General features: G+C 48.4%; 1 protein-coding gene across 9 annotated transcripts in view; it reads right to left on the bottom strand.

The window, feature by feature from the left end:
* LOC100117261 (protein scalloped) overlaps positions 1-24432 on the bottom strand; it is a 130751-nt gene that overhangs the window by 51597 nt on the left and 54722 nt on the right. For 4 of the 9 annotated variants that reach the window (XM_008209572.3, XM_032601705.1, XM_008209573.3 and 1 more), the window contains exon 2: positions 22760-22840. The exons of the other annotated variants lie outside the window; for them this stretch is intronic. In XM_008209572.3, coding sequence (XP_008207794.1) covers positions 22760-22796 — 37 coding nt within the window. In that variant the 5' untranslated portion in view covers positions 22797-22840. The remainder of the gene's footprint in view (positions 1-22759; positions 22841-24432) is intronic. 9 annotated transcript variants of the gene reach the window in all.

Here is a 24432-nt window from a genome sequence, read left to right as displayed (position 1 = left end):
GTTTGAGCTTGAAACTTACAATGATTACGTACAAGAACTAACAGAATGTTTAAAAGAAATGCAAAGAATAGCAAGGAGCAATCTAGTAGATTCAAAAATTAAAAACAAAAAGTATTACGACAAAAAGGCTAGACCTCTGAAAATAGAGGTCGGCGATGAAGTCAGAGTATTAAAAGAACCAAGATATGGGAAATTAGATAAATATTATAATGGAGAATTCATAGTGAAAGAAATTAGAGAAAACAACAACGTGATAGTAGAATCATCAAATGGAAAACTAATTGTTAAACATAAGGATAAATTAGAAAAATTTTATAGATAAAGCAGTTAATAACAATCAAAAATTCATCTTTTCAGTGTGCCATTAAAAATGTGGAGGACACTGTTTCTGACGCTGTTCTGGTTGACGGACTACCTTGGACTAGATGCAGAGAGTCCACCTTTCTACAAACTTACAGAGCTAAAGCAAAACCCGGGTATATATTACGAATACATGGGCGAGGTGAAAATCGAGCGAGTAAAATGGAAAATAGCAGTCACCCTGGATTTTGGCAAGTGGAACGATCCAATCATTTGGAGAGAAAAACAAATGTTTAAAGTGGTTACAACCTGCAATGAACAGCTAAGTAAACAAGAATGTAAAGAATTCCTTTCAATTGATAAGTTCGAATTATCAATAAAAACCTTAAAATCATTACAAGAAGACCTTCATATATTCTTTGCATCTGAAGCAGCTATATCAGACAACAGATTTACGCCATACACTCACGCTTTATCTAAGCGAGGAGCTCCGTTAGAGTTTATTGGCTGGACAAGCAGACAGCTATTTGGAACAATGGATGCAGGGGACAGAGACCAACTAAATCAGGATGTGGACAGATTATACGAGAAGACATCCAACATTTCTACTTTATTGGCTAGTCAGACTCATATAGTGAAGTCTAACCTAGAATCGCTACATCAAAAACTCGACGACACTCAGAAAACTCTACATGAACAGCACTTGCAATTTTTAAGGTTAGCAAATAGGACGAACCAGTTCGAAAACTTTGCTAACCGATCAACAATAGTCCAAACTTTATTGAAATGGGTGTACCACTTTGACCAATCTTTAGAGCACAGCATCAATTCGTACAAAACTCTCGTTAACACCATAGAGACTGCCACACGAGGTCACCTACATCCACTGCTTTTAACACACTCACAACAGCGGAGGAGCGCGCGGAGGGGGACAGTCCGCCGAGTCCGCCGAGTCCGCTGAGTCCGCCGAGCCTGCCGAGTCCGCTGAGTCCGCCGAGCCTGCCGAGTCCGCGCGTATATGCACCATCCGACGAGCGCGCGGAAGGGGACGAGTCGCGAGAGACAGCGAGTCCACCGAGTCCGCCGCGTCCGCGCGCTCATGTGTACGCAGCAGAGCCGGCGGAGGGGGACGAGTCGCGAGAGACGGCGAGTCCGTTAAGCCCGCCGAGTCCGCGCGTACAAGTGCGACCATTAGACGTCACGGAGTGGGACAATAACGCAAGTCCGCGCGCACGCACACTTACTGCTGTGAGCGCGGAAGGAAACGAGTCGCGAGAAACCGTGAATCAGCTGTGTCCCCCAAGCTTGACCATTAATTCAGAACAGCCAGCAAAGAAGAGAAACAAACATAGTGTGCTACAATATCAGACCCGGGAAGAAGAGCCTAAATTAAAGAAGGCAAAAATTGAAAACCGCTACATATTAGTCCCCAATCAGCAACGGTTATTCATATCAACCGACGTTTTAATTTACTGGATAACCTGGTTCTGGAAAAGTCCAGCGAATAGGGGAATTGAGGAAGGACAACCGAAAACAAAAATTAATAAAACAAAATCGCAAAAGAAAGATAAGAAAGGAAAAGCTAAGAAAACGCATAATAATACTGAAACAGAAGAAGAAAAAGAAAGAAAAAGAGAGAAAGATAGAATAAGGAAGCGAGAGCAGAGAAGAAAACTAAAGGAAGAAGCCCAAAACTCCAGACCAAGAGTCCCTCTACAAAGACTAAAAATTACTACTAAACATCCATCATCTCCGCAGCCACCACTATTCACAAGCTGTACGGGTTGCAGAGAGGACTGCTGGTACCAGGGAATTGAACATCACACCACAAACTGGATACTCTGCGTTGTTTGTCGTACTAACTGGGCGAACGGTGAGTGCGTTCATAGAATTCCGTATGAGTGTAGGATTTGTAAGTTAAAAAGAAGATCTTAATAATTCATATATAGAAAACTTTTTTCATAAAGCCATATCTTAGATCTATTACACTACATGTAGACTTTATTTTCGTAAGTTATATTCATTCTCTACTAGCGAAACATAGTTTTAAAATTATCGTATAAAATAAATTGTACTCACCAAATTGTCCGGAATGATAAACATGGGACATTTTTTTTTATTTTTTTGCGCCGGCTCCATTGCCGTGGGCGGCAATATTCTGGGGGGGGAGGTGTAATGTCCCACGTTTATATACCTATAGTACGAATGCGTATAACGCCTAATAGACGGCATCCACATACACACAAACCAACGAGAGCTGTACCGATTGCGACAATACACTACCGAGCGCAGAAAATCGGAGCGAGTGCTCTGACCTTCGCGTCAGCACTCCTCGCGCGCGAAACACGATTGCAAGACATACGCGACGATCCTGTGTGGCCGGTGCTGATTGGGCGACCGCGATCTTCTTCATCTAAATTACAAAACTGCTTGCATCGACACCGAGGCTTTAAAAACCCTGGAGCCGATCCACGCAGCACCTTTTTGCGTAGTTACTTGCTCACTATCGGTTGTAGCTGATTCTAAGGTGAAGCGGCGGTGTTTGATTGTGTTAGTGCTTGGAGCGTGCTAAATCCGTCCAACACCTTGGGAGCGTGCTAAATCCGTCCCTCGGCATAACAATCACCGGAAAGCCCTTTGAATCCAGACTCACACCGTAGAGAGAAGTACAAGCTAAGGTCCGTCGAGTGGAATCTCCGGCGTTAGCAGTGCAGTTGATCAACATATTTTATTGCCACGAGTAATCGTGTAGAGTAACTCAATCAGTATTGGCCACGTACGGATCGTAGAAAAATCCTGCGTACCTACTAAGATTATAATTGTAAGTCTTTACACTACATATTTTAAATACGATACTATCAACGAAACTACTAGATAAATGTCGAACATCAAACGTCTGTGAAGTGCTCTGGGTCAATTAAAAATAAATCAATAACAAATAATACAAAATACAAATTCAGCGAGTAATAAATTAATTGAAACCACCATAAATCATATCCTCAAATAGAAAGTCAATAGCTCCTACTAAATCATCATCGAAATCACAAAGGTAAGAGAGATAGCACTACGATAGAGAACTCGGATACATCGAAGTCCGAACGAAACCATCAAGAGCAGACAATACACCGTCCACGCACAAGAGTGTCCGCGCACAAGTAAGTCCGCGCCGGTCCCATCTCCAGACAACAACAGTGCATTAGAGAGTCCGCGCCGTACTGTCCGCGCACGCGTCCACTCGTGCTTAAAGACAGACAAATTATACACCCAGACATTCAGTACTATTCATTCAACCCTAGTACTCCCTAGTAACAATAAAGCTCCCGAGCTTATGCTAGTTTCCGCGAACTAAATAATTATTTGTGAACTCGCGCAGACCGCATTTATACCAAATACGGTCTTTACACACGCATAAACTCATTCTCGATCGCCTCGTAAAGCCGTCCACGTGGCATCACTCATCCCGGCGCGCGCGGCGCGGTTAACCAGTAGAAAAGGGCGAGAAAAATCAGCGGAAAAGCCGCCTCAAAGATTTATCCGCGAGCGTCGCGTGAAAACGAGCGTAGCGGCGGGGGTGTATACCGAGAGAAGTTGAACGTCCGCCCAACGACGACGACGAGCAGCAGTCGAATATAAATAGCGCAAACTATACTCTGCCTCGCTTTATTTTTCTGTCTTTTCTCTCGCGCGAAACTCGGAACTCGCGGGTAGAGAGAGAGAGAGAGAGAGAGAGAGAGAGAGAGAGAGAGAGAGATAGAAAGGGAAAGAGAGAGAGAGAGCGCGAGTGGATTCCGCGAACTTTGGCGCGCGATGATAAGATAGTCCGTCCGAGAGTCACAGAGCTATACTAGCTTTTGTCCTTGGTCGCGATGGCTCTGTCTCTCCGAGAGAGAGAGAGAGAGAGAGAGAGAGAGAGAGAGAGAGAGAGAGAGAGAGAGCGTTATTTATTTTTAGTGCGCCCGAGTGCTAGCGCGCGGATTTACAGTGTTTTTTTATAATTCGAGTGTCTGTTGGAGCAGAGATTTCGTGTAAAACGTTTCGCCGAGAGGACGATTTACTGCCGGGCGTGTTTTCTTTGATCGCGTTGCGTTGTGCAGCGAAGTTTGAAACGCAATAAATATCGCAGCTTATTATCGAGAGAATTTTCGCACAGCGGAGGACAAAGTGTCTGCTGGATTAATTGATTTATTGGGATGAAGGAAGGAGTATATTCTCCGGCATACAGCTGAAAACACAAGGCAGGGGCTCGAGGTGAAAGCACACACGCCACTCCCTCTCGTCAATTTTTCGCCTCGATTATTCACCATAATTGTTGCCCGCGCGCAGCTGCATTATACGCATCACAATCAAACTTCAATCCGCATCGGATCATTACATCGTCATTAGCCGCATCTCTTTCCCAACGCGCAATAAAATAGCCGTCGCGCCGCGATCAATTAATTATAATCGTCGTCTCCGAGACGAATTTTCTCGCTGAATCCTCGGAACAAAAGCCCTCTCCTCGCGTGGCTACACACTCCCAATCATCGTTCATTACCGACGAGAGAGAGAGAGAGAGAGAGAGAGAGAGAGATAGAGAGAGAGAGAACCACCCATCATTATTTACGGCAATATCTCTCTCTCCCTCTGCGGAGAGCTGCCGGCGGCTGCTTATCGCGATCGAAATTCAGCCCTTTCGCGGACGCGTAATGAGGTAATTAAGGAGGTTTGATAAATATTCGCGGTACACACGCACACACGGCTATATCCCCATGCAAGTCGGCACGTGTGAAATTTTTGCACCCAAAATAAACCACGAGGCATATATTATAGTAGGTAGTATACAGCGAAAACCGCGACGGCTAATCGCTTCCAACGCCTACTCTCTCTCTCTCTCTCTCTCTCTCTCTCTCTCTCTCGAGAGAGAGAGAGAGAGAGAGAGAGAGAGAGAGAGAGAAAAGGAGAGGGCCGCTGTGCGCGTATAAATAATCTCACGCACCGGGCCGCGCAAGGACTCGGATCTTTGCGCGCATTCACTTACGCCGCGCTCTCCGATCCACGAATAAAACCGCGCCGGCGACTGAACAGAGCAAGAGAGAGAGAGTCGCTTCCTCGTCGCGACTTGGCGGCTAGCCAAGCGACGAGGTCGTTAAGTCGCGCGCGAAGAGGAAGAAGAAGAAGAATGAGAGGAGGATCGCGCGCGCGAACCAAGCTGCTGACTCTCTCTCTCTCTCTCTCTCTCTCTCTCTCTCTCTCTCTCTCTCTCTCCGTGCGGAATGGTACAGGGAAATAAGAGGAAAAGGGAAGGAAGAGGCGCGGAATGACCGGTGCGAGAGAGAGAGAGAGAGAGAGAGAGAGAGAGAGAGAGAGAGAGAGAGAGAGAGAGAGAGAGAGGATGTATATTTATCACGCTGAGTGATTTCTCCTTTGCTCCTCGCTAATACGGTTATTATTACCTCGCTGGACTCCTTATTTCCCAGTCGTTGTCGTCGTGCGATAACAACAATGAACGTTACATTTACACCGACGATTTCATTCCGTCGAATTGTGAAACCTATAGCAGACACATGCACGCACACAAAAGAGAAAACTCTTTTCCAGCCGCGCTGGCTTAATTCATGCAAATTGCATATCGTGCAATAGGCTCGCGAACAATGAAACTCGCGATGGCGATAATTCCCATCGGCCGCGCGAATATTCATGCCTGCGCGCGCGATTAATCATCGCCGCGACGGTTCTGCGAAGTATCGAAGAGAGAGATTGACCGACGCTCGTCGTTGCAGGGGAGATAATAGGCGCAGAGAGACGTCGTCTCGTTTATTCTTAGGATCGATGTCTTCTTTATACACGGCGATTTGTCGCCGTCGCTCGGAAAGAGACTCTGCGCTCGACTGACTTCTCCCGATAGATCGTCGAACTTGAAAAGCACGACTGCTGTTGCAAACTTCTCTCAGTGAATGTATACGACTTATTTTCTCTGTGTATAATGCAAAAACGAATCTTCGAAACACAAAGCAAATAAACGTATAAGAGCTTCCGCTGCTCTACTCCCCATCTGCAGCCGAGGCGGTCTGCAGAAACAATCGAGAGAGCTCTGGATTTAGCATGCAAAGCAAGTCGCGCTCCTTTCCTTTCCGGGCTCGCGCGCTTGCGCCCGTAATTGCACAATTACGCGTCATATTGACTCTGTGTGTGTGCCGCGGGGGCTCGTTTGTTGACTCTCCGCCTTCTCTGCAGCGCGAGTCGCAGGAGAAGCAGGAAGTTTGTACAATAGTGAGAACCACTGAATGACGGCGGCGGCGCTGCTGTTAACACACACCGGCCGCCGTCGCTGCTTGGGTTCAAATGTCACACAGCGTATTAAACGCGCTAGCTGCTACCGCTCTCTGTGACTCACCGAGAAGTAAGAGGGGAAACGGAGCTCCTGTTGCACAGTTGCGATATGCAGGAGAGGAGGAGAATAAGACCGAGGCGCGGAATAAACCGGTTGGATCGCTTATACGCTGCAGCGAAGAGAGAGAGTTTTTTATTTGGGTTACCGGGACTTGCGGGATGACGAGGATCTCCAGCAGTGGAACAAGAGAGAGAGAGAGAGAGAGAGAGAGAGAGAGAGAGAGAGAGAGAGAGAGAGAGAGAGAGAGAGAAGACGCTGTTAATCCAGGACAACTGGCTCGCATCGAGGGCGCACGCGACTACTTCGCGCCTCTGTGTATCTTGGGGCAATAATTATAGACTCGAAACTTTTCGGCAAACTTCCGCTCTGTGTATACAACGGCGATGCAGCTCCATCTCGTCGGCGCAGAGACACACGCGTGCGTCTACGATCCAAAAGCAACAGCGCCGGCAGTAGCGCTAAATTATAGTCAAAGCGACGATGCGCCGCCGCTAAACTTGTGAGCCGCCTCTCTCTCTCTCTCTCTCTCTCTCTCTCTCTCGCAACTTGGAATTTCGAGGCCGGCGCTTAGCCCCAGGGCTAAATTCATACCCCCGCACTCGCGAGTGAGAGGGAGAGACGAGTACGCGCGGGTATAAAGCCACTGCTACGGTCTCGTCGCTTTGGCTCTCTCTCTCTCTCTCTCTCTCTCTCTCTCTCTCTCTCTCTCTCTCCGTGGAGAGACGCCGCGACGCCGTGTAAACGAAACCTTTCCCGCTGCCTGCGCTGCATCTTATGTGCGATGGAGACTCGCGCGCTAATTATACCGGAGGCGGCTCGGATTATTATTGCCTCGGCTGCGATTAATGGCTCGATCGCGTCGTGCACACCAGAAGCTTGGAACTTTTTCCCGTCACTAGCCTATATCAACGACAGTACAGCACATACTCGAACGGATCGAACACTCAGCTATGGGTAATTATATACTCGAAATTAATTAACGCGAATGTTCGCGCGCGCTCTGCAGAGAGCACCGGCACACCGGGAATATAAGATGAAGCGTAAGCGTGTAGCGAGCTTCCGACGAAAGAGAGACACCGGTGCTGCTACAGCGGCACTTTGAATTTATAACTCTTCCTGATGCGCGCCGCGCAACTTCGCGGATACATCCGCGCGCGCGCGCGACAGAGGTTAAAGCGCGTTAAACGCGTGACGAGTATGCGGCAATTGCTGTTTGCTCAACTTTTCGAAAGCTACTGCACACTCTCTCGCTAATGAATTATGACCGGGCTGTATGCTATGTGACTCTCGCGTCTGCTCTCGCATAAATCCGATGCGGAGTGTGTCTATACTTAGACTCGTGTATGCAGAACTGTCGACTGTATCTTTTTTTTTCGAAGATAAGATTGTGACTCGGTACGTGTGTCGGTTATAACATCGGGGAAAAATCTGCCTAATTGCAGGGGCCGGTCAATAAAGCGCGCTTGTGTCGCGCAAATTCCGGAGCTGGCAGTTCATTCACAGGGGCGTGTCGACATATTGTTCGGCTTATTCTCGCTCGCGATACGATATAGGTACGCGTAAGACGCCGGTGTGACCGGTATATTATGTACAGTAGAGAGAGAGAGAGAGAGAGAGAGAGAGAGAGAGAGAGAGAGAGAGAGAGAGAGTCGTGCTTTCTTTGTGTACACGCAGACACAGAGACAAGCGCGGGTATAGATCGCGTATTATCACTCACGCGCGTATGTAATATTCGCCGTTTTGTACTTGTTGGTCATTGTGCAGCGCACGAGTCTGTACATGGGTGGAGTCGACGGTTGCTCATTCATCGATTATTACTTATACGGCTTGTCACGCTGTTAATTTGCTCTGTCTAGTTCGGTCCTGTTCCTTGGAGATGTATTACGTTTTTCTGCTTTTATTTTTACCTCCTCCGCGGCGCATAATACCGTTGAATTTACCGTCGCTTTTACATCGAGTCCAGAAACGTGCTGCCGATACCCTCCCATCATCGCCCCTAAACACAGAGGGGCAGTCACACTTTTACAACACATCTACAACACAGCCAGTCCGCGCAATAAATAGCTTCAAATGGGATCCATCTCTCGCACGAAATACAACAGTGGAAAGGAATAACTGCCATTGTGCAGTGCATTATGTATACATATAGGTACGTATACACACATATCGTGTGCATTCGAGAGGCGCATATCTTACGTGACTCTCGCGCGCGGTGCACAAGGAAATAAATCATCTGACGACGAACGCGCTCTCTGTGCCAGGCCGGCGACGAGGTTGTTGACACTTTGCCCGAGTGTCTCTCCCCCCGAGAAAGAGTGAGAGAACTAGCTACCTTGCACCGTTGCTCTCGTTATGTATATAATGTATTTATTACAGTTTTTCTCTCTCGAAGAAATTTCACGACTTCCGCAAAAATAAAAAGTCGCGTGCGGGGGAATTTTTCGGAAATCCGATAACTCACTCGACTTCGCGGCGCGACACGCTACGGCACATTTTTCTCGCCTCCTTCCACGGAGGTGAGCGCGCGAGCCGATAAGCGACTTGAGACCACGCGACTCGCGTTTCGTAACTTTCCTCCGCTGCAGTGGACGTATACACGCGGCCGCGCGCACCTGCGGCGCACCGCGACTCACGCACACGCGTGTTGTCACCTTTTTCTCCTCTCTCTTTCTCTACTGTCCCTCTTTATAAGCTTCGTATTTTTCCTTTATCTCCAGAGACCGGATAGGTATCTGCTTACCGGCGATTACGCGAGTCCACACAAAAATACGCCGCCGCTGTGTGAGTATGCGCGCGCGTGTGTGTGCGCTGGTATTGGGCTGCGACGGTTTTATCGGTGCAGCGGCGTGAATGATTATCGGGCGTATGAATCACGCAACTCGAGCGAGCTATTGCCGCGAGTGATACACTAGTGTGCAGCGGAGGGATCGATTTCGTAGTGCTGGCTTTCTATATTCTCGGATGCATTTTTTCCGGATAGTCTATTAATATATAATCACTGCCCGAATTCTCTGTTTTCGAGGTTCCATCGTGCACTCCATCGACATAGTGCATAATTTATGCTGAAATTTCGCAAGCTCCGCGCGCGTTATTATCAGCATACTCGAAATTTTTCTTTCAAGAAACCGCTTCGCTCCACTTCGATCGACCGATAAGAGCCGGCTCGCGCGCGACTTGATTGACGCCGGTGTAATGCGTGTATTAAAATTAAATTTCGCTGCTGCATATATAATACAAGCGCAAGTCGACATAAATCCCTCGGCGATAATATTCACGCGGGCCGCGCTGCTCGACATGCTCGAAAGTGGAGTGAATTACAAAGCAGAGAGAGAGAGAGAGAGAGAGAGAGAGAGAGAGAGAGAGAGAGAGAGAGAGAGAGAGAGAGAGAGAGAGTGAGAAGAAAAACATCCTCCCCCTGCACCGCCTGCATAAATAATCGTCGCATTGATTACGCGCACGAATTGCGCGCAATTATCGGCCATTAATTCTCGTTTCTTGTGCGCGGCGCGCACTTCCGCTCTCACAGTCAAGAAACTCGCTGCAGCGTTAAATCGAAGAGAGAGACGACAATGGCACTGCGGGCAAACAAACGAATGCGCGATGAGATGCAGCTCGCTGGGAAAAATCGTCAGCTCGAGTCACGCTTCTGCAAATTTATAAATTATTATATTGTGCGGTACAGGCCTGCCTCTTATGTATAGGAAAGATCATCGGGCAGATATTATAGGCGGTTCTCGATAATTTCGGTAATTTTTCCGTCCGATTGTGCGGAGGCTCGCGGACGAGGTAATACTTGAAATTGTTTACGTCGTTGTCATTTTCGTCAGAGATTACGTCGATAGCGCTCTTCCGTGGATTACGTCTCTCAATCGGGCAGATAAGTCGCTCTCTCGAAGTCTCTGGCCTTATCGGAATCGTACATACTGTTAAATACTCCTTCTTTTCGGCTAGAAATACATGCGCAGAAGCGAGTCGCCTCCACATCGAGTTAAAATAAATGATGTTAATTGGAGGAAGGAAGGAATTAGCATCGAGACATCATCAGTGCGTATTATACGAATTGTTCGAAATCAGCTCTCGACCTTTTCTCTCCCTCTCGACGTCGTCACCCCAATACAAAACTGGCACACTTCGCTGATCGCGGCTATACGCAACTTTATCGCTCGGAATCCTCGATCGCGCGTTATTTAATTATCGACTATCTCTCCGACGACGATATGAACTTCGCTGATCTTCTTCGTCGCGAGAGAGAATCCTAGCCTTCGTTGAAAGGGAGAACAAAGATCCGTATATACGAAGGGGGAAGGGACGTGTGCGCGACTTTGGAATTGCGAAACGCCAAGGCGACTGATTGTATTGCGAGACAATGGATCGTATACCGGGTGGCTCGGGGATATCATCGCGTGGGCGACAAGGGAGAGATGCAGTATATAATGGCATCGGGAGCGCGCGCTCGCGCAGTCGTGACTGAATTTTCCTTCGCTCCGGCTTGATCTTGTCACACGGGCCGAACAAAGCTGCGCGCGACGTTTTGATGACTTGATAAATCACCGGCGCTTCTTTCGAGCGGCTGTGATGCAACGGGTTTTTTTTTTTAGATGAACGAATATTATAAAGTCGCAGCTCTGACATTTGGCAATCATTAACGAGTAGCGGGAGAATGATTAAATTACAATTAATGGCGCGGAATTTTGATGAACTCTGCTCTGGGCGATATTGAATATTCTCCCTCTCGTCGGAAGTGTTAAATATTTCGTGAATTAATAAAGCCCTCTCTCTCTCTCTCAATATAATTTTTGCGAGAGCGTTTGGGTTTTAAACGTAATTAATCGTTATAATAAACGGCATTACACATCGCGCGAATTCCGCTGGATAATTTCAATCGGAAGCTTCACATCGAACAATGCGCAGGGACGTAGATAAATTATCGATAAACGCAACTATATCACGCGCGAGAGCGATAATATTATTATACGCACCAACGGGCGAGAAGTGGCTCTCTTATCTGGCGGCTATACGTCTCTTTCGAAACGCGTGTGGTGAAAGTAGCGGTATGCGTGCAGAAAATTTTCGCGCGAAAACCGCTCGATAAATAACGCGTCGTCGTCGTCGTCGATTGGCCAATAATCAGCGCTGCGGCATGTCCGAACACGCGGAATTCAATCTCGAGAGTTTCTGCATGACGTAGCTCGTAAAAGACGATCGCAGAGTTTGCTCAGGTGATAAAATATTTAAAAAAAAGTGTTTTTAATCCATACGCACGCGCGTAAAGTTCATCATCGTTAACATCCTATTTGACGTTCATCGTGTCGTTTATACGCGCGGTGTATAAACCCGGCGCTGCACAACACGTGGGAAACGTGTGTACATATTACACTCGTCCACAGGCACGTACGGCAAACCCAAGATAGCCCTCTCTCGAGTGAAATATACCATTGTGTAATCAAGGGTGCAGGCACTTATACACATCCTTCTTCGCGTCGGACGACGAGTGCTGTTATTATCGCGCTATGGGATGTGGAGGTGCGAATTGCCGCGCGTGTGTGTGGGTGATTGTCCGAGGGCTTTGTTTATTGAATTTTCGAGATAGATGGCGGGAACGAGAAATTCTTTCGAATTTTACGATGCCCGGCTCCTCGAAGTGCACGTATCAAGTGCAGAATTGACGACCTGCTTTTCCGACTATACTCGGCGCGAGCGACACTTTGGCGGTGACCGGTGCGGAATAACAAACCCTCCGTTGCCCTCGTACTTAACACAGCCATCAAGTGCCTACTTAAGGGACCACTTTAAATTCATTTAATGCTCACGAGCATCGTTATTTCTTTACGGGGACGAGATTTGATTTACAGCGGCGACGCCGGCGTGCATCGAGTGCTTTTTTATTGCTTCCCAACCAATGACTCGTTCGCTGCGAGCTGAGACTTGTTCTTGTGTGCGCTTTTCATAAATCCTTTACAATAATTTCCCCAAACACGAACGTCGTGGAGAGCAGAAAAACGACAAAAAGCGAGACGCACGACGAACCGAAATTCCCTTTTTTTTCTCCTCCCGCGCTTATACGTGCGTATTTGTCATGCGGGAGACAATCAACAGGTCGAGTCGGTGAACCCGATGGACGACTCTCTATCGGGCGTGTAATAACAGCCCTTCCGTCGTGCCGCGTTCAATGGGCCATTGGCTTGATTTTTCGCAAGCGCTTGCGCTTGCGCGCCGCCGCCATAAATTCAAGATCTCGCACGCAGGCGCGAGCATAGCGATAGCTTTACTGCCTCATGAATATCGGAAATGACTGAATTTTATACTTCTTTGTGCATTGTGCCAGCGAGCGAGCGAGCAAACGAAAAAGTGAGAGTGGAGCACACAGGCTTTGGACGTATGATTGAATATCGAGGATACTTTTGTATGGTAATTGATATGCCTACCCGCGCACGACGGCGGGAATTTTGATTTTCCAAGATCGCTCGTTCCGATTGAAATATTTTAATTGCGCGTGGGTGTATAATTCACTGATTTATGGCCGAGATATTGCGAGCGCTCTCGCGTGGAATAAAAATAAAGCGATGCACACGCGAGTGGCAGTGTGTACACCCTTTGCCGCATATAGCCGCGAGATTTAGCGCGAGTACGTGCATCGCACACGATGCATTTTCACGTCTGTGTATACGTGAAGGCACAGCCAGACGCGGGTCGATATTGACTTTAACTATGGGCATTCTTGCGAGTGAATCCCCCTTGCGCGCTCGAGTTAATAATACCGCGTAGTCTATAAGACGCGGTCACTCTGATATTCCGTTCTATTTCTTCTGTTTGCCGGATTAAAGATTGAGAAGCGTACACGACGCGGTTCTTGATCAAAGGCTTCGCGAAGTCGGCATTATTCATCTTACGGAATAATTCATACGAGCTTCATAAGTTTCCGTAATATAAGAACGACGAGCGCACCACCCCGGCTCCTCATTACGCTTATAATATATAGCTATATCTACAAACACGTTGCGAAAATTAAATGCGCTGACGATCATCATCGGCACATACGCGGATTGCGTACGTGTAATTATATTTCCAAACGCAAAGTCCATCGCACGCAAATTACGCGCGGACGTGCGCAGAAATGAATCGAACCCGGCTCTCTCTCTCTCTCTCTCTCTCTCTCTCTCTCGCGCGCGCGCGCGCGCTAATAAGCCGTGCATTTGCACAACAAGCCTTGTGTATATATTGTGTATATATATATATACACACCAACGAGTTGCGCAACGATACGCCGCGAAAATGTCCGTGTTTAGACGGGTCGCGAATGGAAACGCTGCATATGCGGCGGGTATAATATACGCGTGAGAAATAACGAAATTGTCGCGCGGCCGCGACTTCTACGCCCTATAATTAAAACTGTTGACTTTTTGAAAGAGCCATTGAGAAATCGAGCTATTTCTTGGAGTTTAGAAGTCGCGTGAGCTACTACTGCAGGTGCAGCGGGTTATATATTCAGCGAGAACGGATTCGCGTCGCCCATATTGGAATTATTAATCGGGCGTGTTCGACACACTACTTCGAGTGTCTTGATTAGTTATTTCGAGTATATATAGCCTGCACCGGAAATCGCGTGTAACGGTTGAAAGATACGTCTTAAGAGCCCGCTGTGGAAGCAGATATGTACGTGTACTCGTATAAATTAAGTCGCGTCTATGATTAGGAGATGCGCCGTTATCGATAAGAGCGCATTCATATTGTGCATATCAAATCGAGGTAAAATCGCACATTTAAACAGAGGAAACTCGAATCTGCTGCATATTCGAAAAACCCAACATATGCGCAGCGAATATCGCGTACGTGCACGCGATAGGGCGTGCGAGCGACGCGGACTACATCACGCAGCGCCGGCAAACTGGGTTACTGGACTTTTATTATCGGCTCGCACACAGTCATAACTCTGTACAACAGCAGCTCTGTCCCTTGGACACACGATCATGGCGATGGCCGGGCAACTTCTTCTTTCTATACGGAACTAAATGGAAAGGGAAAGGCGCCGTATATCGCGACCGTATGAATCGAGCGCACACAGTAGGCGGAGAGGGAAAGTTCGAAATCCACGTGGATTTGCGAGACAATGTGTCTAGGCGCTATCACCGACTGTCAGAGTCGGACGGCTTTTCCTCTCTCTCTCTCTCTCTCTCTCTCTCTCTCTCTCTCTCTCTCTCTCTCTCTCTCTCTCCCATCGCGCGTGTATACATAATACGAAGAATGGAATTCTGCAGTTCGAGTTTGCAGCTTTATTTATATATAGCGCGCATATAAGGCTACATGTGCAACAACGCGCGGGCCGTACATAAGAATTGTTGACAAAGTATGCGCAACGTATAGACGAAGAATGCAGATAAGTTCGCGCGGCGGGGATTCATAAACAACGCGCCGCAGTTGATCGCTCTTTCGGCCGAATAACGTTCCGCGAATTCTTCGCTCGTTAGGGGCAATTTTTTTCTCTCAACCTCATCCTCCTCCTTCGCGATCCCTCGCCGAGGGGATGCCTTGTAGTATGGCGCGCAACTCGCGCGAACTCGTTGAATTTAAATTACGAATTATCCTCCTCCCGCCGAGGAGATGAAGATGCTGCGCGCGGCTTGTTTATACCTGTACAAATATATAAAATGCGCTTTGTATGCAAAGTCGGCGAAACATTAGCTCGCATCGATCCGCTCAGCTGATCAACACCTGCGCGCTGGACGGGTATTACGCGCGATAAGAAAGCCTAAGCTACTCTTGCCCTCGAACGCCGAGCTGGAACGTCCACGTCAGCGTTTGGTCTTCGCAACTATACACACAGACGCATATATGGTCTAGGTACACACGAAAGCTAGCAGACGCGCTACGAGGCTATTTGCGTCGAGCTCGCGATCTATTATGTATCAGGCGAGCCCTCGTACATCAGCGCCGCCGCCGTTGCCGCCGTTGGGACAACGATAGATCAATGCGACACACTCGGATTAATGGGCTATGCGTATATACACGTGTCGCTCCTCGGCTGAGCTCGCTGTCGTTATCGCGTCAGCTCGTATTTTCCGCCGCTTTCTGCGATACCGCCCTGTAGCCAATGCCCAGCGTTTTATGGACACCCCTATATGCTCGCGGAGACCTTAGCACCTCTCGCTTTTTCAATCCGCCGCGGATCATCGATCTTATCGGGTCTGACAAAACAGATAACGAAACAATCGCGCTCGCGCAACCTCTCATTAAATCAAAGTCCATTATACACGGTACACCGGGAGAGAGAGGGGTACGGCCCACGCACGTATATAGATAGCCCGCTGTGCGTGTATGCACGATTTATCACGTCAGTCGAGAGAGAGAGAGAGAGAGAGAGAGAGAGAGAGAGAGAGAGAGAGAGAGACGCGCGCGAAAAATGCGTCCCGATACATCGCTCGCTTTTATATGCTCTGTGCGAACGCGGTTAATTAAGCGACTGGACTCGTTGGAGCTTTCTTCTTTCGCCGCAGAATTTCCGCGGTATTTCTCTCCGCGTGATACCATCCAAGTGCGTCAACATACACGCAGAGAGGGGCCGAAATCAAGCGAGCTTCCAAGTCAGTTCACCGATATCTCCTCCCGCCGTCCTCTTATCCGGCGCGAAGTCAGTCGTACACATCCGCCTAACCGAATCTCGCAATATACTGCGGGGGTCGCATTGTCTCCCGTGCAATTTACGTATGATTATGCAGATCTGGTATACGTTGTGCGCGTCGCGAGATATTGCCGCGGTGGCGTCAATCTAGAGAGTGAGAGAGTTTCCCCGAGATCAAATTTGGAAGGGGGGCTCGGGCTTCTATTTGCCAATTTATAGCGAGCTGAATCTCAAGTGATTTCCGAGTAATTTGTGAACTTTGATTAGAGCTAATTGAGGCTTGCCGGAGCGCGCGAGTCTACTTCGGCATCTGCGAATATATGATTCATGAGGCGGGGATTTGATGCTTCCGTCGCTGAAAGTGATATCTTACAAACGAGATGAATATAGATCTCGTTTTCCGCGCTTTATCGAGTCATGTCGCGAAAAACTGATGATACGCAAGCGGTTGAGAAATTTCCGGCCATACCGCGCGCTACAGCCGTGTGTGTATATGCAATTCTCGCGCGCGATTGCGCTCAAATGGTCCGTGTACAAGCCCCGCTTATACGGCTCTCGCGTGCTGCGCTCATATGCGAGCTGCGCAGCTCTGTATAAGCGTAATCCGCTTGCGAAGCTGGCGCACACGCGGAGAATATTTCGATGTAGCACGCGGTAACCTTTCCCCGCATACACGTCTGCGCCCTAACCGATCGCCGAAAAAATCGGTAATTCTGCAGATTCTCTCTCTCTCTCTCTCTCTCTCTCTCTCTCTCTCTCTCTCTCGGGTAGCTCGATCCTCACCTCCAGCATGGAAGAGAAGGAGAGAGAGAGAGAGAGAGAGAGAGAGAGAGAGAGAGAGAGAGGGAGGGAGCTGAGAGTCAATCCCCCACAGGGTCCGGCCGATTTAAAACCATTATGGTAATGCGAGAACCGGCCGCGCGAGGCGTAACACAGCAAGAGCGGCGGCGCATGCTTCATTAAGTTCATCTCTCCGCTCGCGGTGCACAGGTGGTGACTCGCCGAGCGAGACGCTTCCCACCTTTAACGATTCCGTACTGCTCTCTCATCATCTTCTCTCTCTCCTTTCCCAAGCTGCTGCTGCTGCCGGTCGTCGACCGATCGTAAATCGAGCGAGGCGCAGTGTCTTTGTGTCTGCCTCGCAGCAGCAGCTGATACACCCTGTGCGTGTGCTGGCTCGACTTTCCGTTCGCACTTTCTCTCGCTCTAGCTCTCGTCGCCTGATGGGATGAATGGACCATGAACTCGAGAAAGAGAGACGGGGAGGGGTGTTGGGTGACCGGCACGCAGATATGACTCAGGTGCGACCGGTTGCGTTGTAGAGCGTTAGCCTCCGAATTAAAAACTTTCCTCCGCTTTACGACGAGCGAGACAACAACGGCAAGCTCACGGAGTAGAGGATAGACGTACACAACTCGAGCAGCGGCGGCTGTAAAACGACTTTATGCCCGCGTCCGAGGAATCGCTCGACGCTGCGGCCGCTTTTACAGTTGCTCGCTCTCTTTTTGCGCGCCTGCACTTCTCGAGGGCTTATTATTTTAATAGCGGCTGAGGGTTGCTACCTGCCTTTTGTTGTCCCAGCTTTTTACCCGGCTACTGTCGTAATTATCGGCCTCCCGCCGCGTGTATCATCGGCGGATCTCAGTAGCGTATACATCTAATCTACCGATAGCAATCACTTGTACGGATCAGGCAGTTAACACGATTCACTCGAGTCTAGACGAGAAAAAAGATACGAGCCTCGAGTTTATACAGTCGGACAACGGAAATCGCAGAGAAAAACCGCACACAAAGGAGAAAGACACTAATAACGACTCGCCGAGCCAATAAATCTCGAGCGCTGCGCGCAGAGGCAAATGAAATGCTCGAGTCGTGTAAATGACAATGAACGAGCGGCGACGGACCATCGCGCGCGCGCGCGCGCTCAGATACAAAATAATCAGCCGCATTCCGCGGCTACTCAGTCATCGCGCTGCGCGCACTTACTCATGCGATCGTGTTTGTACGTACACATATACTCTCTCTCGAAGGATCGAGTCCTCGTCATTCCTGGCTCAGCGGAAACGATAGGAAAAACAGCCCGCGGGTGACATTACGCCGGGGCAGCTTGGATTAATGAGCCAGCCCTTAGGGCGTTGCGAAATCGCGACGAGGTCGACCGTTGAATTACATCGCGTATATCTATATAATATGGACTGCGTGAGAACTCGGGCTTCTTCTTTTCGGACGGTTCCGAGAAGTCGGGATCGCGGGGCTTTGTGATCGGCCGATCGCTCGATGATTTAGTGCGGCCGCGCGCGAGAGAGAGAGAGAGAGAGAGAAAAGCGAGGTATGTTCTAGATCCAAATTGAATCAGTTTCTTGATTTGTGAATGTTATAGTAATATTCGCTTTCGTAAATAAGCTCTCATTGCTCAACGCACAAAAGATCCTTAAGAAAAAGCGAGACAAACGAGCTACACGTATTAAGGCACATAAATAACCCGAGCGCGCGTGCGTTAAACCGCGTAAAATCGTCCGTACATACGCTCGCAATTTTAATTGACGAAAATATATCGGATACTTTCTCGCGAATTTCTTTTCTCACGGAAATGCCAGTGTCGTCGATTCATTAGGGTCATCTTCAATGCTTCAGTGTATGTGTGACACGATTACCCACATTTAAGGCAGAAACCGAAGAATCGCCGCGCGAGACTTTCTCCGCGAGTATCTCTGCTCGATTCCCCCGTGTGCGATCGCCGCTTTTTCTCCGCGTCTCTCGCAAAGGTATTTTTTAATCGATCCGCGTGTATAGTTACCTAAAACTGCCGGAATCAGCGATTCACGATCGAGAGCAGTGCAAAGAAAGCTAGCTTCATTGCGCTCGCTGTATGTAAGCACTCGCGGATTACGCAAATCGCGCTCGAGAATTCCTCGTCTCGCTCGACGCGCAGACTTAATAAGATTACGTATAATCTGTATAAATATCCCCGCCAAAACAAGGCACATCCACGTGCGAGCTAGTACACATCTTTGCCACTCGAGCGAGAGAAAAGAATAACGATCTCGCGTATTAACGTACACTGTTATGGATCCACTTACAGCCCTCGCGCGAGTTTGTCCCCGATGCATCACCCCTATACACATAACATACGGGCGCACGTCGAAGCTGCGCTTGCTCTCTCGTTCGAATTCAAAGGACTCGGCGTATTATCGGGGCTCACAAGAGAGAGAGAGAGAGAGAGAGAGAGAGAGAGAGAGAGAGAGAGAGAGAGAGAGAGAGAGAGAGCTAAACACGCTAATGAAAAAGGCGTCTTCATTGCCGTGCTCAAGAGGCCGTGAATTCGACGTGAATGGGCCGGCGCTGCTGTTGTGTGTGTGTTTTTTTTCTTCTTCTTCACTGCTCGAATCGGGGGAGATTCGCGCGCTAAGCGGAAACGCTGATGATGCTCGGCGGAGCGGAAAAATCTCGGCGATGTGTTTTAAGCTCGTTTACGCGGCGAGGAGTGAGAGAGAGAGAGAGGGAGAGGATTAATTTCGTGTCGTTCTCGTCTCTCTCTCTCTCTCTCTCTCTCTCTCTCTCTCTCTCCCTCTCTCTCTCTCTCCCCGCATCAGTGGGATTTTGCGGATAAAGGCCTTTGTCCGCGTTGTTTCGAGAGACGATGCGGCGGATCTCGGTAATTGGTTCGCGATCGTTAAAAATGTTCTCTTGAAATAAGCTACATCTACTGCACGGCGCGTACATCGAGAAACTTAATCCGTTCAATAAAGCTCGAGATTTCGCTTCCCCCTCGTGTGTCGGCGAATGAAAAAGCTCGCCGAAACAAAAAGGAAAATTCGCGCACTCTCTTTCTATACTCTTACAAAGGCTTTCGCCGGCAGGATGTCTCCCTCGAGGGAAGGAAGGATGTGACATAACGCGATAGCTAGCAGTATGTATAAAGTGAGCGCGTCTCCGACGACTGACGGCTGCCGCGGCGATAAGACGCGCGCGTCGATATTCCGGGCTTTGTGAAATTACGGACGACGAGGTTGTAGAAGTGCTGCTTCTTTGATCTTTTTTCCCGCGTCTTCTGTTCCGCTGAACTTTTCTCTTCTGCGACGGTAGAAACACACAGAGCCCGCGAAAGAAATCGCTGCAGCCGGCAATTACGTACGAATGAAACCCGACTGCTCTGTGTGTGTGTATTTTTTGCTCGGCCGAACGAAACTCGATTGCGCTAATGATCGAGAGAGCCCGCCGACTCTCCGAACGTGTGATCTCTCTATGTCCGACCTTTTTCTCTCGGTTGTATACAGTGAGTGCGGCTGCACTTTGTGATGTCTCGCGGCAGCAGCTGTGTATATAGCCCTCCTCGCGTCTTTCTTTTTGGAGCATGTATATAGGATACACCCTGCGGTAAAAAAGTTCCAGCGTGCGGGGCACGCGAGTAGTTTGCTCAGCTTTTTGTCGCAGCTCTCCCTCTGTTTGCGAATACTTGCCGCTGTGTCCAAATATTAGTTTTCTTTTTATCATCCGTACTTACAAAACGCATTAATTCTACAATTTTGAATTAAAAAATACAAGTGCATCTGAATCAAACGCTAATGAGCACCAAAACGAGTCCGGAATTATACCCCCATTCAGAAGTTTCTCTCTCGAGTAGCGCGGTATAATAACGGTATACACATATAAACTCTGCACGCGGCTTGCGAAAGTCCCCCGCGAGGTAAATCGAGCCTGCTGCACTTATCTGCATCGGCGCGAGTAGCACGTAATCCCTGGACACGGAGACGCGTGTATAACAGGAGTCCGCGAGAGAGAGAGAGAGAGAGAGAGAGAGAGAGAGAGAGAGAGAGAGAGAGAGAGAGAGAGAGAGAGAGAGCGAGAAAACTGGCTGCGGCTGTCCCCCTCGTCGTCGTCGTCATCGGCGGAATCATTGCGCAAAAGCCTCGCCGCTCTGTGTGTGTGTATGACCGCGTCCCTGTGTATTTATATATAGTCCGTGTCTCAGGGCTATTGCTCTATACCTGTGTAGCCGCGCAACTTTTTTGCTGAGAGAGAGTGTGTGTGCAGTGTGCACATAAAGTTGTGGCGGCAGACCGAGTTTCGGCTGGTTTACGACTGCAATGAAATTAAATCGCGAGATTTTCGCGCGCAGCTGTTCGCTCGATATTCCACTTTTCGAACATTATCGCGTGAATAATGCACGAAATTATAGCACGGAAAATGTAGTCCATATTATAGATCAAACGCAAATCAGTCCGGTACCGTCGAGGCCGACCGGTTCTCTCTCTCTCTCTCTCTCTCTCTCTCTCTCTCTCTCTCTCTCCCCCCCCCCCCCCCTTCGGAGCGTTGCAACACACACGCGCGTGTGTGCACCGCACGCATCGCGAAATAAATTACGCGCGCTCCCGTTTTTCCCTTCCGCGGGTCCCGTTTTCGCGCCCACGACGACCAAGGGAGTTGTACACGCACGAGAGAGAGAGGGAGGGCGAGCGCTTGCGCAATTGTATATCAAAGTCATTTTGTTCCGTGGGCCATCGATAGCGCGGATTTATCGCCGTTGCGAAAGCGCGCGCGCAAGCGGTTATTGTGCACTGTTGGCCGCGCGATCGCGTCAATCGGAAAAATTAGCTCCCGCCCGTAAATCAAATTAGCCGCGAGAGGGAGATATTTTGCCCGTCGTAAATAACGTTTATTGCCGAAAAAAGCGGGAAAGAGTGAATCGACGCGTTGCGGGGGGAGGAATGGAAACGCAAAATCATCGGCGCTCCGATGATTTGATCAGCCTTTTGTCGTCCCTCGTGGTGTGTGAAGTGGAGAATCGGAGAAATCGAAATTTAATAACGTCGCGAGCGAGGTCTCGATTTGTTCGTTATTATAACTTCATACTGTTTAAGTCTATATTCTATTAATACACCAGTACCTTTCGAAACAGAACCTTAATCCCAGACATACAGTATAATATGGAAAGAGAAGAAGTGCATCGTCGTTTTTTCGCTTTTCGAGCAATAAAACGAAACATCGAGCTAATTTGATTTGCGCGCGGCGGATGAAAAGCAACGATCGTTCATTCAGCATAATGGAACAAGCCTTCATTCATCTTCGAGCTGCTACACGCCGCTGTGTGAATGAAAACTCATTCCCGCGTGCGATCGTAAAACATAAACGAATCTAACCCGGAAGCGTCGTAAACATCGCGTATACGCTCGTAAAAAGTGCACACGAGAAGAGAGAAAAAAACGAATTGAGCGCCGCGCGAGCGAGCACGTGCGCGTAAATAAATAATCAACGCGTGTGCGTATAGAATATCGGTATTGTATAGATACGTCGGACGAGCGGAGTGTGCCATTGGTTGGTAAACGGAGTCGAGTATAGAGAGCAGAGAGAAAAGGTGTGGAAAGAGAAAAGTATTATAATTATAATGATAATAATAATAATAATAATAATAAGTATGTGATGGAGAGTATAAGAGAGAGAAGAACAACAAAAAAGAATGATGTCTACGATACCGATGCTATTCTGAGTACTGAGTTCCCAGTCTTTCATGAGGATTTCTCTGGCAGGTCAGGATGACGTCGACGTGGGTGCACCTATAATGCAGAGAGCGATTGTACAGTTACGAGTGATTGCATTGATTTGCGTATAGCGTTTTAAAGCCTAGACGCGCGATGCTGCTGGCGTCGATTTTCGCGCGCACCTAATATGTCTTACATAATTTTATAATATTATTTGTCCTTCGTTTGGAAAAGAATTTACGTCGATCCTTCTATACCATAAACACCAGGCTTTGCTTTTGCCTTGTATGTTTCTCGGATTTTCTCCGGCTTATTTGCAATACTCGCATTTTTATTGCACTCCATAAACTCGAGCGTACAACACTTCCAGAGCATGTTCGAGCACACGTATATAATACAGTCCGCAGACAGAGCGCGAGCAACAAGGGCGAGCTAACGCCTAGCCGCCGTCTCTCTCGCTCGCGTCCTGCAGGCGGACGTCCTGGCGGCGGCTTTCACTCTCTCGTGAAATCGCGGCGTTGCACTCGCGCTTATAAAATATATGTATACACACACACATGCTCTATACCGCTGCATCATTTATCGCCACGCATGCATGCCTTCGTTATGAGCAATAAATTCATGTGTATTGTGTATGTGTACGTACGTCGGAGATAAAGAAAAAACGTAACGTATCGCGTGATTTCTAGTTTTTCGAATTTTCAGGGAGAGGAGAGAGAGAGAGAGGCGACTGATTGACAGGTTTTTCCGACGCTCTGTGTTGAGAAATATCCGCGCTGGACGGCTGTTTGGAAACGCGAGGAGTTATTGGGTCTGCTCGTTAATTTTTTCTCTCCGTCAACAACGAAAATCTCTCGAGGTACGTGCATAGATGCGAAATAAAAAGGGAAACAATGGAAACTCATCGCGAATAATTATCCCAGCATAAAGCGCGCATAGCTTCGTCCGCGGAAACTCGCCATAAATCAGATGCCATAGCTTCACGCTCGCGTAGTCGCCGCGCGCGGCGCACTCGCGCGTCTTCGGAAAGCGTGAAGAGGAGCGCGCGCTTTTATGAAACTCGGCGACGGAAAACGAGGCAGTTTTCCATTGAATTACGTAAACCGAGCCACCGTGTATGTGTTCCATACTTTCCGCGGAAAGTGCAAGTCGCCGCGCAAACGCGTTTCTCAATAACGCGCGCCTGCGATTTCCTTCGCGAGAATGCACTCGCGGTTTTTACTTTTTTTCCAGCGCGTGCGGAATGAAGTTGCCTCTTTTTTGGTAATGCCGGGGATTGGGTTGCGAAGTTTCGGGTATTTCGGGTTTACGGGAGTTTGTTTGAGCGCGCGGGCGACTTTTGTTCTTATTGTCGGAACTGCGCACAATTGAGGGTATACGTGGTCTTTTTTTGGAAAATTTCAAGGGCTGGCTTCGTATTAACAATGCGAATGAAGTTGAAGTGCAGTTGATACTTGGGATTCGTCCAATCGAAATTTGAGCGTGTGTGCGGTTAATCCCTCGGATTATTGTTATCCGCATATAAAAGCACAATTTTATCGACGGTATCTCCGCTTTCTCTCACATACACTCACGCAATAAGCTTACACAAAAGAGCATAAGAGCGCACGCAAGCCCAGGCTGCGTAGCCTCTTGAAAAACCGTTTCATAAATTCATATCACCGCCT

Source organism: Nasonia vitripennis, assembly GCF_009193385.2.
Source record: "Nasonia vitripennis strain AsymCx chromosome 3 unlocalized genomic scaffold, Nvit_psr_1.1 chr3_random0004, whole genome shotgun sequence".
Lineage (NCBI taxonomy): Eukaryota > Metazoa > Arthropoda > Insecta > Hymenoptera > Pteromalidae > Nasonia > Nasonia vitripennis.
Note: the sequence above shows the minus strand (reverse complement) of the source record. Positions and strands in the feature narration are given on the sequence as shown.